General features: G+C 36.2%; 1 protein-coding gene across 6 annotated transcripts in view; it reads right to left on the bottom strand.

Annotated features, from left to right (window-relative positions):
• MSH3 (mutS homolog 3) overlaps positions 1–18,048 on the bottom strand; it is a 185,460-nt gene that overhangs the window by 35,765 nt on the left and 131,647 nt on the right. The window contains exon 20 of one of the 6 annotated variants that reach the window (XM_028493038.2): positions 1,690–1,816. The exons of the other annotated variants lie outside the window; for them this stretch is intronic. Within the exon in view, the coding sequence (XP_028348839.1) occupies positions 1,754–1,816 (63 nt within the window). The 3' untranslated portion in view covers positions 1,690–1,753. Of the gene's footprint in view, positions 1–1,689; positions 1,817–18,048 lie in introns of those variants that run through there. 6 annotated transcript variants of the gene reach the window in all.

Below are 18,048 nucleotides of genomic sequence, written 5' to 3'. Positions count from 1 at the left end.
TCACAGCTTACCCTTCCCCCTCCCCATATCCTCAAGTCCATGCTCTAGTAGGTCTGTGTTTTATTCCCGTCCTAGCCCTAGGCTCTTCATGACTTTTTTTGTTTTCTTAGATTCCATATATATGTGTTAGCATACAGTATTTGTTTTTCTCCTTCTGACTTACTTCACTCTGTATGACAGACTCCAGGCCATATCCTTATTAACCATACATTTCCAGTCTCCCTAAAGCCAAGGTATACTAGAGATCTTGTTCTTCCTGTGTGATTCCTTTCTCTTAGGATTACATATGGCTTTATAATGAGCCTCATGAATCTCCATTACTTGAAGGAACTTGAGTAAATCTGTGTTTCTTGGAACAGAAAGAGCCTAGCACAGTAAGAGCAAAGGAAACAAACTTGGTACAAGTAGAATGATAAAACTTATGATTAAAATTTTAAAAATTCTCCTACAGATGTTAAAAAATAATAAGCCTATTATAAACAAATGAACATTTGGCATATGAAATGTTTTGAAAATTCAAATTAAATGAACAGATTTCTTTTTTAAAATTGACAGAAATTACACAAGAAATAGAAAATCTGAATAATCCTATACCTATTAAAGAATTAAATCTGTAATTAAAAGCCCTTCCAAAAGAAAAACCCCAAACCCAGATAACTTCCCCACTGAATTCTTGAAAACATATAAGAAAGAAATAGCACTAATCTTACAAAAACTCTTCTAGAGAAGAGAACAAGAGGGAACTCTTCCCAAATCATTTCAGAAAGCCAACATAATCTTGACATCAAAACCTGACAAGAGCATTACAAGAAAAAAAAATACAGGTCAGTTTCATCCATAAATATATAATATATGCAAGACTCCTTAATAAAATATTAATAAGACAATCCAAGGATATACAAACCATTTAGAATTTTTGAGGAATACAAGGTTGGTTTAATATTCAAAAGCCAATCAATGTAATTCACCACATTAACAGAATAAAGAAATCATATGATGCTCTCCAACGACACACAGAAAGCATTTGATAAAATTCAATATCCATTCATTTAAAAAACTGCAAGAAAAGGAAATAAAAGGTATAAGAATTGGAAAGAAAATGACGAAATGATGAAACTGTCATTATTCCTACATAAAGGAATAATGACATACAGGAAAAACTGTGTTTCCAGAAAAATCTAAAGTAATCTATGAAAATTATGAGAATTGACAAATGAATTGAGCAAGAGCTCTGGGCATAAGTTCAGTATTCAAATGCCAACTTTATTTCTACATTTTAGCAACAAGTAATTGCAAATTTAATGATATAATTTACCATAGTATCAAAAGAAATCAAATACCTAGGAATAAACCTAAAAAAATGACCAAGACTTCTAAAGAGAAAACTACAAAACATTATTGAAAGAAATTAAAGAAGGCCTAAGTAAATTAAAGAAAGCGCCATGTTCATAGAATAGAAGGCTCAATATTGTAATGCTGCAATAATTAAACTAGTGTGATTCCGGCACAGACACAAATAGACCAGTGGAACAGAATACAGTCCAGAACAGACTGACATGTATACAGTTTCCTGATTTACGACAAAAGTGACACTGTAGCACAGTGGACAAAGGATGTTCCTTTTAATAACTGGTGCTGAGTCCAAAAGATATCCATATAGAACATTTTAAAATCTTGGTTTCTTAAGTTACATCATAAAAATCAATTCCAGGTGGATTATAGATTTGAAAGACAGGGAAAAACTATAAGGTTATTAGACAATAACATATGACCTTGGGATAGACGATTTCGTAAGCTGATCATGAATTACAATTAACTGTAAAGAAAAACGTTGAAAATTAGAGTACATTAAAATTAAGAACTTTTATTCATTAAAAGATGTCATTAAGAGAATGAAAAATTATGGAATAGAAGATATATGTATTAAGTATTTCCCAAAGACTTGAATACAGTATTCATAATGAACTCCCACAAATCAGAAGAAAGACAACCTCAAGAAATATGGCTGAAAAAAAAATTTTTTAATGACAAGAGAGGACTTCCCTGGTGGTCCAGTGGTAAAGAATCCGTCCTGCAATGCAGGGGACACGGGTTCGATCCCTGGTTGGGGAACTAACATCCCACATGCCATGGGGCAACTAAGCTCACGTGCCACAACTGCTGAGCTTGTTGAGCGCCTCAACTAGAGAGCCCTGCATGCCGCAAACTACACAGAGCCCACATGCTCTGGAGCCCATGTGCCACAACTACAGAGAGAAAACCTGCAAGCCACAACTAGACAGAAGCCCATGTACTGCAGTGCAAAATCCCTCAGGCCACAACAAAGACCTCACAGTGCCACAACTAAAGACCCGATGCAGCCTGAATGACTGAATGAATGAATGACAAGAGAAAAAACACAAATAGCCAGTAAGATGACATTCTACTTCAAATCATTAAGAAAATGTAAACCAAATCAGAGAGACCACATCACTTCACTAAATAGCTAAAGTTAAAACCAAAAACTGCCAGTATTAAGCTTTGGCAAAGATACAAAACAACTAGAATTTTTATATACTGCTACTGGGGAAGTAAATTGTACATTGTTTTGGAAAACTGTTTGGCAGAATCTATTAAAGCTGAAAGTAAACATATCTGAACAATTCTGCTCTTAGGTACATGTCTAACAGAAATGTATATGATGTATATTTAAAAAAATGTAAAAGAATGTTCACAGTAATACTTTTCATAATAGTACTAAATTGGAAGTAACTCAAATGTTTATCAATAGAACAGAAAAGTTATGTATTTATACAATGAAATTCTCTATGACAATGGAAATAAACAATATGCAAAAAATATGGATGAATTGCATAAAACCAATGTTGAATCAAAGAAGCCAGACACAAAGAGTATATATTGTATGTCTCTATTAATATAAGGCTCAAAAACAAGCAAAAATAACCAAAATTATTATTCTTTGGTAAAAGAAATTAGGACAGTGATTACCTTTCAGGGGGGAAGTAGCTACTGGGAGGCCCTCTCATACTCTACAAGTGGAGCTTTTAGAATGTGTTCATTTCCATTCTATTGTTCTACTTCTCGACCTAGTTTTGGGATACTTAAATGGGTACACTTTGTGAAAATTCACTAAGATGTACACTTATGATTTGTGCATAATTCTGTATATTTCAATAAAGGTTATTTTAAAAAGGAAATGAATATATTCTCACAAATTAATCTACCAAGCAATACAATTCCAGAAGTTAATTTTGAAATTTCTTTGATAGATTAAAAAAAACAAACAAAAAAAAAAACAAAGAAAAGTCAATACAATTTTGAAGAACCACAATTGTGAGAAGAAACTTTGTAATAAAGCTATAGTAATTAAAAGTGCAATATTGCTTTAGGCACAGGTAAACATAGCAGTAACAGAAAGCCTGGACACAAACCTATACATGGCACTTGGTATTTTGCTTATTTTATAAATAGGCAAAAAAGATACCATGGTTCAATAAACAATGGTGGGACAATTGGGTACCCATATGATAACAGAGTTAGGCTTGAATCTCACAGAGTCCCTAAATCGAATCTAGATGGATGAAAGAAAGAAATGTGAAACGCAAATCTTAAACTTTTAGAAGAAAACATGGGAGAACGACTTAATGACATGAAGGTAGAGAATGATTTACTGAACAAGATAGGAAGAGCAACACAAAAATATAAATCATACAGGAAAAGACTAATATATTTGATTAAATTTTTAAAACCGCTGTTAAAAGCAGTCATCAAACACAAAATGAAAAGGCATATAACAAAGAAGTAGTACTCCTACTTAGCAATAATACCAAAACAATGGAAAAATGGGCAAAGGACATGAATATGATACTTATAGAAAAAAGAAACATGAAAGGCCAAAAACATGTTAATCAGGGAAAGGAAAATGAAATCAGCAGTATTTTTCAAGGGACCTATTCCTTACATTCATATGAAAAAATAAAGAAATATCCATAGTGAAAAGTTTTGAAGGAATAATTTTAAGAAATAACTTTTTACATTCATCATACCATCAAAAAGTTTAAAAGTCTGTTTACATAACATGTTGGCAAGAATGTGGACAGCAATTTGGAAATGTTTACTGACGTTAAAGAGTCCATATACTGGTACATATGACACAGCAATTCCTCTTTTAGAAATCTAGGAAAATGCACAAGTGCTCAAAAAGACATTTATAAAGCTGTTAACTCTAATACTGTTTGTATTTGTAATAGACAAAAAATAGAAATTGTCTATCACTAGGAAAATGAAAACATCTACTTTGTACAATTATTAAAACAATTATTTACAAGGTAGAATACAATAAGATAGGTTCAGTGGCACATATTTATGTAAATTTTAAGTATATACAAAAATATTTATACAGTATTAAGATACATCTATATCAAAGAATAAAAGCCATGCATAAGGATAATAAATAACATCAGGATAATGGTTGCCAATGACGGTAGGAGGTAAAGAGGGAGGAAAAGAGATGGCAGTTAATTACATATGACCTTAGCTATATGTATGTGTGATGAATTGGGAGATTGGGATTGATGTATATATACTAATATGTATAAAATGGATAACTAATAAGAACCTGCTGTATAAAAAAATAAATAAAATAAAATTCAAAAAAAAAGTTATGACCTACATAGTAACAAAGGAATACTTAGTAATAAATACGATAAAGATGTAAAAAAACTTTATGAAAATAATTTTTTACTTTTCTTGAGAGGACTTAAAGAAAACCAAAATAAGTATATACTACATTCATAGAGGAACAAATTTATATGCTACATCTATATCATAAAGATGCCAACTTTCTTCCAAAGCGATCCCTAGGGTCAATGCAATTCCAATAAAAATCTCAATTTCCCCCCCCAAAGAACTAGTTAATTTGACTCTAAAATGAAATGGAGAAGCAAATGTTAAGGAAAACTCAAGATGTTCTATTAGAAGAATAGGTAGGGAGATGTAAAACATTATTTAAATGCTATAGTAAATAAAACTGTGTGATTTTGGCTTAGGAACCAAAAACAAAACAACAACAACCAAAAAAAAAAAAAAACTGACCAGTGAAAAATAATAGAGTCCAAAACAGTTCCATGAAAATATGAAAAGTTAATATATGACAGAAATAATTCTGCAGATTGATGGAAAAGAATGGATTATTTGAAAATTGATGTAGGACAACTGATTATATAGAAAGATATGAGATTGGAATCCCACCTCACACAAGATATAAAAATAGATTTTAGGTTGATTCATTAAGGACCTAAACCTGAAAAGTAAAACTTAAGAAATTATTGATGAATACTTTATAAAGTTTATAAAGATTGGTCAAAAAGATTAATATATAACCCAAGTTTATAAAGTATATAGAACTCACATTTCAAAAAGTCATTTGCACTCTCTGTAAAACTAGTCAGGAATATGTGACTGCCTTTCCTCTCTAGTTCCCAAGATGACATAGCAAGTACATACATGATCAAGGAATTTCACCTATCTAATGTGTTTATCTATCTTTTAGTGAGGATCATATGTATTTGAGGCACCACACATCAAAGGGTCCCAGATATGAAAGATACATTAAATCTATCTGGAAGACCAGTTTGGATGAGTAAGCATTCTAACAGAATAGCCAGAAGCCAAAAGTTGGCAAAAAACCACTACACTCTGGAGCTTACTGAAGTTACTAGTAATGCACCCAACAGGACTGGCCTAGACAGTGCCCAAACCTGTGGTAGCATCAAGCAAGATGCCATGCACAGAGCAAGTTCTCAAGAAACCACACATGGATGGGTGGATGGATGGATGGATGGATGGATGGATGGATGAATGACAGGGAATAAAAGCTGAAGTACTGTACCAAAGGGACTGTTTCTGGATAGCATCTATTACTCTGATGAACCTTTGGAGAGGCTAGAATTTCATTCTTTAAAGTTTTTACCTTAGTATTGGCAATGTCTGTATAGCATGTCATAAGATCTTAGTATTGTGTACTAAGAGTCAAAACACTGAATTTAAATAAGTTTTTTTTTTTTTTTTTTTTTTTTTTTAGCTGCCCCGCAGCATATGGGATCTTCCCGGACCGGGGCATGAACCCGTGTCCCCTGCATCAGCAGGCGGGCCCCCAACCACTGCGCCACCAGGGAAGCCCCTAAATCAGTAAGTTTTAAGATAGCTAATCAAGTTCCACATTTAATGCCATATTCTGTGGGAGAAAAAAAGAGGTAAAGATAAAAAAAAATAAAAGGTAAACTTTAAGGTATCATAAGAAAATCATAGACAACAAGTGCCAGGCACTGTGCTCAAGATTTTATATTCATCATCTCATCCAGTTCTCACAACAGTCTCATGGGGTAATACTAGTATCACTGTATTTTCATGTTACAGGTGAGGAAAGAAAGGCTTGGAGAAGCTACCTATTACCTTGCCCAGTAATGCGGAGCTACTAAGTAGTAGAACTGGGATGCTAAGTGAAGACCACCCTGACAGATGTCTCAAAGGGAACCCCTACTCAATCACAAGAAATCACAGTCACCACTAAATAGGAGTGCTGCTCTAGCTCAGAGCCAGCATCTTTGGATTTCTCACTGGGTAAACTACAGTGATGATCAGTCAGAACATCCCTAAAGTCAGGAGATGCATAGCAGAAAAAAAAAAAAAATTGTTCAGTGTTAATTTCCAAGACTTGAGTATCACCTAATTTTCTGCAAAAACTGCTTTCTTCCTTGACAAGTACAGATGTTGACATCTATCCTTTAAAAAGAATCATGGTAGAACTATTTTTATAATAGCTGCAGACTGCTGAAAAAGTTCAACAGTTTCAAAGTGTTTTATTCCCTGAAAACGTCAATCAATGGCACGTTACAGTAAGAGACTCCTCAGTGAAAGCTTCGTCCAGACAAGCTCTCAGCCAAATCCCTGCACTTTTAACCCAAGGAGAACTCCAAACAGAAAGGGGGAGAATTAGGCTGGAGAGAAGTACAGGCTGTATGCTGAGATACCAAGATAAAAGTCCAAATCCTTCCAACATCTACATGCTTTCCAATTTACGTTCCACTGAGAGCTAGTTGTTACTCTGCCCAATCCCTTCATTTTATAGATGAAGAAATCAAGACCCAGCGAGTATGGTGGCCTATCTGAGATGACAGTAAACTAACAGCAGAGCAGGATTTGAATTTACATCTCCCATCACAGTCAGGCACTTTCCCACTACACTCATGTACCAAAAAGTAGTACATGATAAAAATTTTTTTTAAAAAGGAACAGAGAAAGTGCTAGAATAGAAAGAAATTATTTCTGGCCACTGTGATGGGGAAGGCTCTAAGGAGGCAGTAGCATATTTTGGGTCTTGAAGGCTGAGTAGTTCAATCACTGGAGATGAGTAAGAGATAGGAAAAGAGAAGAGGAACATTCTGCACAGGTCAGAACACTTTAAAAAGCAGTTATCCTTGACACGCAAATTCATGAAGTGTTCCATATTTTTAATCTATGATGAAGGAGGCAAGAATATACAATGGAGAAAAGACAGTCTCTTCAATAAATGGTGTTGAGAAAACTGAACAGCTACGTGTAAAAAAAAATGAAATTAGAACATTCTCTAACACCATACACAAAATAAACTCAAAATGGATTAAAGACCTAAATATAAGACCACATACTATAAAACTCTTAGAGGAAAACATAGGCAGAACACTCTCTGACATAAATTGCAGCAAGATCTTTTTTGATCCACCTCTGAGTGAATGAAATTAAAAACAAAAATAAATGAATGGGACCTAATAAAAGCTTTTGCACAGCAAAGGAAATCATCAATAAAACGAAAAGAAAACGTAGAGAATGGGAGAAAATATTTGCAAACGAAGCGACCAACAAGGGATTTATCTCCAAAATATACAAAGAGCTCATGCAGCTCAATATAAAAGAAAAAAAAACCCAGTCAAAAAGTGGGTGGAAGATCTAAACAGACATTTCTCCAAAGAAGACGTACAGATGGACAAGAGGCACATGAAAAGATGCTCAACATCACTAATTATTAGAGAAATGCAAATCAAAACTACAATGAGGTATCACTTCACACTGGTCAGAATGACCATCATCAAAAAATCTACAAACAGTAAATGCTGGAGAGGGTGTGGAGAAAAGGGAACCCTCTTGCACTGTTGGTGGAATGTAAATTGATACAGCCACTATGGAGAACAATATGGAGGTTCCTTAAAAAACTAAAAATAGAGCTACCATATGATCCAGCAATCCCATTCCTGGGCATATCTCCAGAGGAAACCATAACTGAAAAGGATGCATGCACTCCAATGTTCATTGCAGCACCATTTACAAGAGCCAGGACATGGAAGCAACCTAAATGTCCATCAACAGAGGAATGGATAAAGAAGATGTGGTACATACATACAATGGAATATTACTCAGCCATAAAAAGGAAAGAAATTGGGTCATTTGTAGAGATGTGGATGGACCTAGAGACTGTCAGAGTGAAGTAAGTCAGAAAGAGAAAAACAAATATCATATGATATCACTTATATGTGGAATCTAAAGAAATGGTACAAATGAACCTATTTTCAAAACAGAAGTTCAAAACAGAAGTTGAGTCACAGATGTAGAAAATAAACCTGTGGTTCCCAGTGGGGGAAGGGAGGGTGATAAATTGGGAGATTGGGATTGACATATAAACACTACTATATATAGAATAGATAAATAATAATAATAATAAGAAGAAGAAGAACCTAGCACAGGGAACTCTATTCAATTCTCTGAAAGGACCTGTATGGAAATAGAATCTAAAAGAGTGGATATATGTGTATGTATAACTGACTCACTTTGCTGTACAGCAGAAACTAACACAACATTAGTTAATTCACTATACACCAATAAAAAAAATTAATTAAAAAAAGAGTTTTAAAAAAACCTGTTGATTTAGAAAAAAAAAAAAAGCAGTTTATCCAGGAAGAAAGGAGCATGAGAAGACAGAAGTGATAGAAAATAACATTCAAATGCCATTAATATTTCCTCCAATCATTAACAATATATGATGATCATGCTATGTGAAAAACACATTTATAGTGATTCTCACTGAGGATAAACTGGAGACTGGCAGAAAGACGCTTGTACAACAAAAGCTGTAAGAAAGATCCACAGCGAAAATCAAAAAAAAGGATACAAATGAACTTATTTACAAAACAGAAATAGACTCATAGATTCAGAAAACAAACTTATGGTTCCAAAGGGGAAGTGGTGGTGGGGATAAATTGGGAATTTGGGATTAACAGATACACATTACTATATATAAAATACATAAAAAACAAGGAACTACTGTATAGCACAGGGAACTATTTTCAGTATCTTCTAATAACCTATTACAAAAAATAATCTAAAAAAGAATATATATACATATACATATATATAACTGAATCACTTTGCTGTATACCTGAAACACTGTAAATCAACTACATTTCAATAAAAAATATTTTTTTAAACAAAAATAAATAAATAAAAAGAAAGATCCACAAAGAATCAGGTAGGAAGGGAAGAGAAGCGATCCGGTCAGGACCTATGTCCCTGGGAAAGGACACAGACGGGAAGGGGGATCCTCCCTGGGGAGTGAGCGGTTCAGGCCACATATTGGGTGCCCCAGCCCTGGGTCCAACACGGGGAAGAAGAGTCCCCTTAGCTAGTTAGAAAGCCAGTGGGACTAACAGGAAGGCTGAAAGAAACCTAGACAACTTTCATGAAGAGTGCACACAAACTTCCTTACTCTTGAAACAAGGTGCAGAAAGTAAATTGAAACTACACTGGACCCTGGAAGGTTTCCTGTGACCACTCCAGCACATGCCCTAATCTGAACCAAGCACCCGCTCAGGTCCCACCTGCTTTGTGACACAGCTCCATGCCAGGGCGAGTGCTGCTGCAGCTGAGGAGAATGCTCAGTTGCAAGGGACTGCCAGCCCAGACCCAGAATGGCATCTGAATGGGGTAAGAGCGGCCATTACTGGCGCTGACAGAAACAGCGCATCAGAAGTGGTCCTGGGCTTTGACTGTGGCCAGGACCACGACAGCCCACGCCCAGATCTAGGACAAGTGCCCACAACGGCCCCGCCTGCTCTACGGTGCAGTTCCACACTAGGGTGAGAGCTGCAGCAGCTGAGGGGAGTGCTCAGTTGTGAAGCAAAAAGGCGGCTCAGACTGGGAACAGCATCTGAATCGGGCAGGGGCACCCATTACTGGCACTTACAGAGGCAGCACATCAGAAGCAGTCTCAGGGTCTGACGGTGGCTGAGGCCAACAGCCCGCACCCAGCCTCTCTTGCTCCAGCACTGCTCCCTTCTGGGGTGAGGGTACTGGTGCCGGGAGTGGGGAGAGCAAGAGCACACACTTTGAGGGAATGGAGCCAGCTTGGACCCAACTCTCAGGGCTTCTGCTCCAGCACCTTGGCACCTGCCCCTGGCCCCAATAGGGTGGTGTTGGCCACGGAGCAGAGGAGAAGCTCCAGCTCTCACCTGGCTCTGGCCCTGGCCCTCCACCTCCAATCCCATCGCCTACCAAGGTGATGGCTTCTAGCACACCCTGGGGAAAGATGTGACTCATGCTCACGTGAGATCTAGCTCTCCCACCAAAGGCACTGGGCACATTCAGACTATATAAGGTCACTCCCACACAAGGATACCCCTTCAAGACCACAACAGGTAACTGTTTCACCTAATTTCACACAGACAGAGAAAGTTAAGTAAAATAATAAGACAAAGGAATTTGTTTCAATCAAAAGAACAAGAGAAAATCTCTGAAAAAACAACTAAGGAAGCAGAAATAAGTAATTTGCCAGATAAAGAGTTTAAAGCATTAGTAATAAGCATGCTAACTGAATTAGGGAAAAGAATAGAGGAACACAGTGTGAATTGTAACAAGGACCAAGAAAGTATAAAAAAGAACCAGTCAGAACTTAAGAATAACTGAAATGAAAAACATACTAGAAGGAATTAATAGCAGACTAGGTGATACAGAAGAATGCACAAGTGATTTGGAAGATAGAATAATGGAAATCACCCAATCAAAAGAGCAAAAAGAAAAGCAAATTTAAAAAATGAGAACAGTTTAAGGGACTTCTAAGACAACGTCAAGCGAACCAACATTTGCATTATAGGGGTCCCAGAAGGAGAAGAGAGAGAAAAAGCGGTCAAAAATATATTTGATCAAATTATGGCTGAAAACTTCCTGAACCTGAAGAATGAAAGGGATAATCAGGTATAGGAAGCACAGAGAGTCCCAAACAAGATGAACCCAAATAGATCCACACTAAGATATACCACAATTAAAATGGCAAAAGTTAAAGAGAGAATTCTAAAGTCATCAAGAGAAAAACAGTCATATATAAGGGAACCCCCATAAGGTTATCAGCTGATTTTTCTGCAGAAAGTTTGCAGGCCAGAAGGGAGTGGTATGATATTTTTTAAGTGCTGAAAAAGAAAAACCTGCAAACTAGGATAACCTACCTAGCAAGATTATCATCTAGAACTGAAGGAGAGATAAAGAACTTCTCAGACAAGCAAAAACTAAGAGTTTATCAATACTAAACCTACCCTAAAAGAACTGTTAAAAGGTCTTTGCTAAGTGGAAGAGCCTATAACATGAAGTAAGTATCTATAGAAAAGGAAAATCCCACTAGTAAAGGCAAATATATAGTAAAAGCTGAGGATCAACCACTTAAATAAGTTAGTATGAGATTAAAAGACAAAAAATTGTAAAAGGAACTATAACTACAATGAACAACCATAAAGGGATAAACATGAAAATGTAAAATATGACATCAAAAACACAAAATGTGGGAGAGGGCATACATATAGCTGTTAGCCTAACTGATGCCATCTTGGGCCCTTAGAGTCTCTCCTGTCCTTCCACTGACGCTACCCAGGACTGTACTATGCAGTAAATCACTTCTCTGTCGTTAAGAGCTTTGAGTTAACAGATATTGTTTAATAATAATTAGGATCAGATGGCCTCTATGCTCTGTTAGTCCCCAAACAATGATGAAAACCTTCACTGATGTATTCCTAGTGCCCACAAGACTAGTTACCCATTCATAAATTTAATTTAGGAATGCACATTCTGTTTCCAAGCACCTATCCCCCACACCCTAGGTCAATTATAAAACTGTCCCAATGGCCCCTCGGCAGTGCAGACTGCACCTATGAATGCCTCCGTATCATTGTCTCCTCAATCCCAATCGCACCCTGTGAGTAAGTTACCCTATAATAAACTGACCCATTGATTATACGGGGCTGCCTGCCTCATCGTTTGGTCTCAAGATGCCTTCTCAGTTTGGTGGGACTTTTCATTCCCACTGTCCTCTAACGGGGGAGTAAAAAATTTTTCAAACACATCTTTTAGAATGTGTTTGAACTTAAATAAAACAAGTAGATATAGTTATAGGTCAACATAAATAAACCCCAAGGTAACCACAAATCAAAAACCTACAATAAATAAACAAAAACTAGAGAGGAAAGAACACAAACATACCACTAAAGAAAAATCATCAAGCCAAAAGGGAAGCAACTAAAATAATAATAAAAGAACAGAGAAGAACTACAAAAACAACCAGAAAACAAGTAACAAAATGGCAATGCCAATAAGCACATACCTATCAATAATCACTTTAAATGTCAATGAACTAAATGCTCCAGTCAAAAGACATCGTGTGGCTACTGAGATTTTTTTAAAATGGACCCATCTATATGCTGCCTACAGGATACTTACTTCAGAGCTAAAGAAACACACAGACTGAAAGCCAGGGTGGGAAGAAGGTATTTCATGCAAATGAAACAACAAGAAAACGGAGGTAGCAATATTTATATAAGACAAAATAGACTCTAAAACAATGTCTATAACAAAAGACAAAAAAAGGGCATTATATAGTCATAAAGGAATCAATACAAGAAGAGGCTATAACACTCACTAACATATATGAACCTAATAGAGGAGCACCTAAGTATATAAAGCAAATACTAACAGACATAAAAGGAGAAATTGACAATAATATAATAGTAGGGAACTTTAACACCCACTTACATCAATGCACAGGTCATTCAGACAGAAAATCAATTAGGAAACAGTGGTCTCCAATGACACATTAGACCAGCTGGGCTTAATATCTACAGGACATTCTATGCAAAAACAATAGAATACACATTCTTTTCAACTGCACATGGAATGTGCTCATGCTAGGCCATAAAATAAGCCTCAACACACTTAAGAGGGTAGAAATTATATCAAGCATTTCTCAATCACAACCATATGAAACTAAAAATCAATTATAGGAAGAAAAATGAGAAAAACACAAACACACAGAGACTAAACAACATGCTACTAAGACACCAATGTGTCAATGAAGGAATCAAAGAGGTAATCAGAAAATACCTTGAGACAAATGAAAGTGGAAATGCAACACTCCAAAATCTACAGGATGTAGCAACAAGCGCAGCTACAAGAGGTATGTTTATGGCAATACACACCTACCTCAAGAAACAAGAAAAATGTTACATAAACAAGCTAACCTACCATCTAAAGTAATTAGAAAAAGAAGAACAAAGGTCAAAGTCAGAAGAAGGAAGGAAATAATACAGATCAGAGAGGAAATTAATAAAACAGAGACAACCACCCTCCCCAAAATAGAAAAGATCAATGAAACTAAGAGCTGATTTTTTGAAAAGATAAACAAAATTGATAAACCTCATTAAGGAAAAAAAAGAAAGAAGGCCCAAATAAATAAGAAAGAAGAGAAATAATAATTGATATCACAGAGATACAAAAAATCATAGGAGAATACTATGAACTGTTATATGCCAAAAAAATGGACAACCTAGAAGAAATGGACAAATTTCTAGAAAGAGACAACCTTCCAAAACTGAAACAAGAAGAAATTTGAACAAATGATCACTAGTAGTGAAACCAAACATATAATTACTGGTAGTGAAACTGAATTTGTAATTAAAAAAACCTCTCAGCGAACAAAAGTCCAGACCAGATGGCTTCAAAGGGGAATTCTACCAAACATACACAGAAGAGCAAATACCTATCCTTCTCAAACTATTCCAAAAAAAAACTGAAGATGACAGAACACTCCCAAATCCATCCTATGAGGCCACCATTACCCTGATACCAAAACCAAAGACACTACAAAAAAAGAAAAGAAAATTATAGGCCAATATCTAAGATGAATATAGATGCAAAAATCCTCAATAAAATATTAGCAAACCAAATCCAACAATATATAAAAAGGGTCATATACCATGATCAAGTTGGATTTATTTCAGGGGCCTAAGGATGACTCAATATTCACAAAATCAATGTGATATACCACAATAACAAAAGGAAGGATAAAAATCACATGATCATCTCAATAGACACAGAAAAAGCGTTTGACAAAATCCATTCATGATAAAAACTCTCCAAGTAGGTATATAGGGAACATATCTCAACATAATAAAGGCCATATATAATAAACCCACAGCTAACATTATATTCAACAGTGAAAAGCTAAAAGCTTCCCCTCTAAAATCAGGAACAAGACAAGGATGCCGACTCTCACCACTTCTATTTAAAATAATATTGGAAGACCAAGCCACAGCAATCACACAAGAAAAACAAATAAAAGGCATCCAAATTGGAAGAAAATAAGTAAAACCGTCACTATTTGCAGATGACATAATACTATATATAGAAAACCCTAAAGTCTCCACCAAAAAACTATTAAAACTAATAAATGAATTCAGTAAAGCTGCAAGATACAAAACTAATATACAAAAATCAGTTGCTTTTCTATACATTACTAGTGAACTATCAGAAAGAGAAAAGCAAGAAAACAATCCATTTAACATCACATCAAAAAGAAAAAAAATACCTAGGAATAAATCTAACCAAGGAAGTGAAAGACCTATACTCTGAAATCTATAAAACACTAATGAAGGAAAATTAAGGTGATACAAAGAAATGGAAAGATATCCCGTGTTCATGGACTGGAAAAAGTATTGTTAAAATGTCCATAATATCCAAAGTAATCTGCAGATTTAATGCAATTCCTATCAAAATACCCATGACATTTTTCACAGAACTAGAACAAATAATGTTAAAATTTATATGGAACCATAGAAGACCCCTAGTTGCCAAAGCAATCCTGACAAAAGAGAACAACTGGAGGTATCACCCTCCCAGACTTCAGACAATACTACAAAGCTACAGTAAGCAACACAGCATGACACTGGCACAAAAACAGACACAAAGATCAACGGAACAGAGTGTAGAGCACTGAAATAAACCCAAACACTAATGATCAATTAATTTACAACAAAGGAGACAAGAATATACAATGGAGAAAAGACAATCTCTTCAATAGGTGGTGCTGGGAAAACTGAACAACTACATTTAAAAGAATGAAATTGTAACATTTTATGACAACATATATAAAAATAAACTCAAAATGGATTAAAGATCTGAAACCATAAAACTCCATAAATCATAGCAGTATTTTTTGGGATCAATTTCCTAAGGCAAAAGAAACAAAAGCAAAAAGAAACAAATGGGACCTAATTAAACCTAAAAGCTTTTGCACAGCACAGAAAACCATCAACAAAACAAAAAGACAACCCACTGAACGGGAGAAAATATTTACAAATGATATGACCAATAAGGAATTAATATACAAAATATGTAAACAACTCAGCATCAAAAACACAAACAACCAGATTAAAAAATGGGCAGAAGAACTGAATAGACAGTTTTCCAAAGAAGATATACAGATGGCCAACAGGCACATGAAAAGATGCTCAACATCACTAATCAGTAGAGAAATGCAAGTCAAAACCACAATGAGGTATCACCTCACAGCTGTCAGAATGGCTATCATCAAAAAGTCTACAGGGGCTTCCCTGGTGGCGCAGTGGTTGCGCGTCCGCCTGCCGATGCAGGGGAACCGGGTTCGCGCCCCGGTCTGGGAGGATCCCACATGCCGCGGAGCGGCTGGGCCCGTGGGCCATGGCCACTGAGCCTGCGCGTCCGGAGACTGTGCTCCGCAGCGGGAGAGGCCACAACAGAGGGAGGCCCGCATACCACACACAAAAAAAAAAAAAGTCTACAAATAAAAAATATTGGTGAGGATGTTGAAAAAGGCAACACATTTATACTGTTGGTGGGAGTGTAAATTGGTGTAGTCACTATGGAAAATAGTATGCAGGTTCCTCAAAAAACTAAAAATAAATCTACCATATGATCAAGCAATTCCACTGCTGGGTATGCATCTGAAGAAAACAAAAAACACTAATTTGAAAAGATACATGCACCACAATGTTCATAGCAGCATTATTTACAATAGCCAAGATATGGAAGCGACCTAAGTGTCCATCAACAGATGAATGGATAAAGAAGATGTGGTATATATATATATAATGGAATAATACTAAGCCATAAAAAAGAATGAAATTCTGCCATTTGTAACAATGTGGATGGACCTAGAGAGTATTACACTTAGTGAAATAAGTCAGACAGAGAAAGACAAATGTTTTATGTTATCACTTATATGTGGAATATAAAAAGTAAAGCAAACGAAGGAATATAACAGAATAGAAATTGACTCACAGATATAGAGAACAAACTAGTGGTTACCAGTGGGGAGAGGGAACAGGGGAATGGCAAGATAGGTGTAGGGAATTAAGAGATACAAATTACTATGTGTAAAATAAATAAGCTACAAGGCTATATTGTATAGCACTGGGAAATATAGCTATTATTTTGTAACAACTTTAAATGGAGAATAATCTATAAAACTATTGAATCAATATATTGTACACCTGAAATTAATACAATAAGTAAGTCAACTATACTTCAATTAAAAAGAAAACACATTTATAGCAGAATCATGAGAATAATCTAGCCATAGAATTAAATTAAGCTTACAACTCAAACATACTTTATGGTATGCATTATTGTTGTTCTGCTTTGTCATTAGGTACAAAGTCAACAGGGTATGCACATTATTGTAATCACTCTTACTTTTAACATTTATATAGACAAAACAAGCATTTCTGGGAGAAGAGAGGAAATGAAAAGTTTGTGGTCTTTGCTCTCCTCCCACACTACCTCAACTTGACTAGTTTCAAGTATCATTCTTGTAACAAATATGTGAGCTCCTACTATGTGCCCACATGGTAGTAGGTTCTAAGGCACCTTCTTGATCTCAGGGTAAGAGACTGTGACCAGGATTCTAGTGTCCATCCTGCCCCACTCTAGAATACTTGGGCTGTGGATTTCCCTTGGGTTACAGAGACCCACAGGGTTTGAGCACTTCCTGGGAATCTTCCTGCTGTGCGTATTTGACTCATTTTCCTCCCTCTTACAAATTTAGAAGCCACCAACCACACTTTTCCCTTTCTCCCTCCCAAAAAGGTAAATTTATATTATTTATATTAAAAAAACCCAAAAACTATGAACGAACTAAAAACTCCACCTTGGACTGCTATAAAAAAATCCATCCATTACGAAGTCATTTGGTTTAAAAAGCAAACAATCCTGAGACTGCTGTGGGTTATGGTGGCGTTTCCCAAGCAGTACTGAGACAGGCTGGGACCTGGGACCCTTTGCTGCAGTGCTTGCACCTGGACAAACGTCTCCTCGAGAAACAAAATACAAAGAAACTATATGAGACTAAAAACAACTGCATGCATGCACAGTTGGGGCAAATTTTGGACAACAACAAACAAAGAGACCAAAAACCGAACTGCCACTTCTGAAGAGCCGGGAGCAAAAGCAGGGTACTGAGCATGCCCCCTGCATACAGCACCACCAAAGGGGTGGTGAACCCCCTAAGCCACTCTCCAGCCCATCCCCTGGACACACCCCTACCCTCACCCCATATAAGGAACCAGCTTGGCCTCCCTGAGTGAGCCAGAGAACCTGTTGCTTGTTCTCGCTCCTCCTTGCTGAGGCAGGGGCCCCAATAAAGCCTTGCCTGAATTTCTTGTTTGG

This window comes from Physeter macrocephalus, chromosome 8, assembly GCF_002837175.3.
Source record: "Physeter macrocephalus isolate SW-GA chromosome 8, ASM283717v5, whole genome shotgun sequence".
Classification (NCBI taxonomy): Eukaryota; Metazoa; Chordata; class Mammalia; order Artiodactyla; family Physeteridae; genus Physeter; species Physeter macrocephalus.
This window is presented reverse-complemented; position numbering and strand designations above follow the sequence as displayed.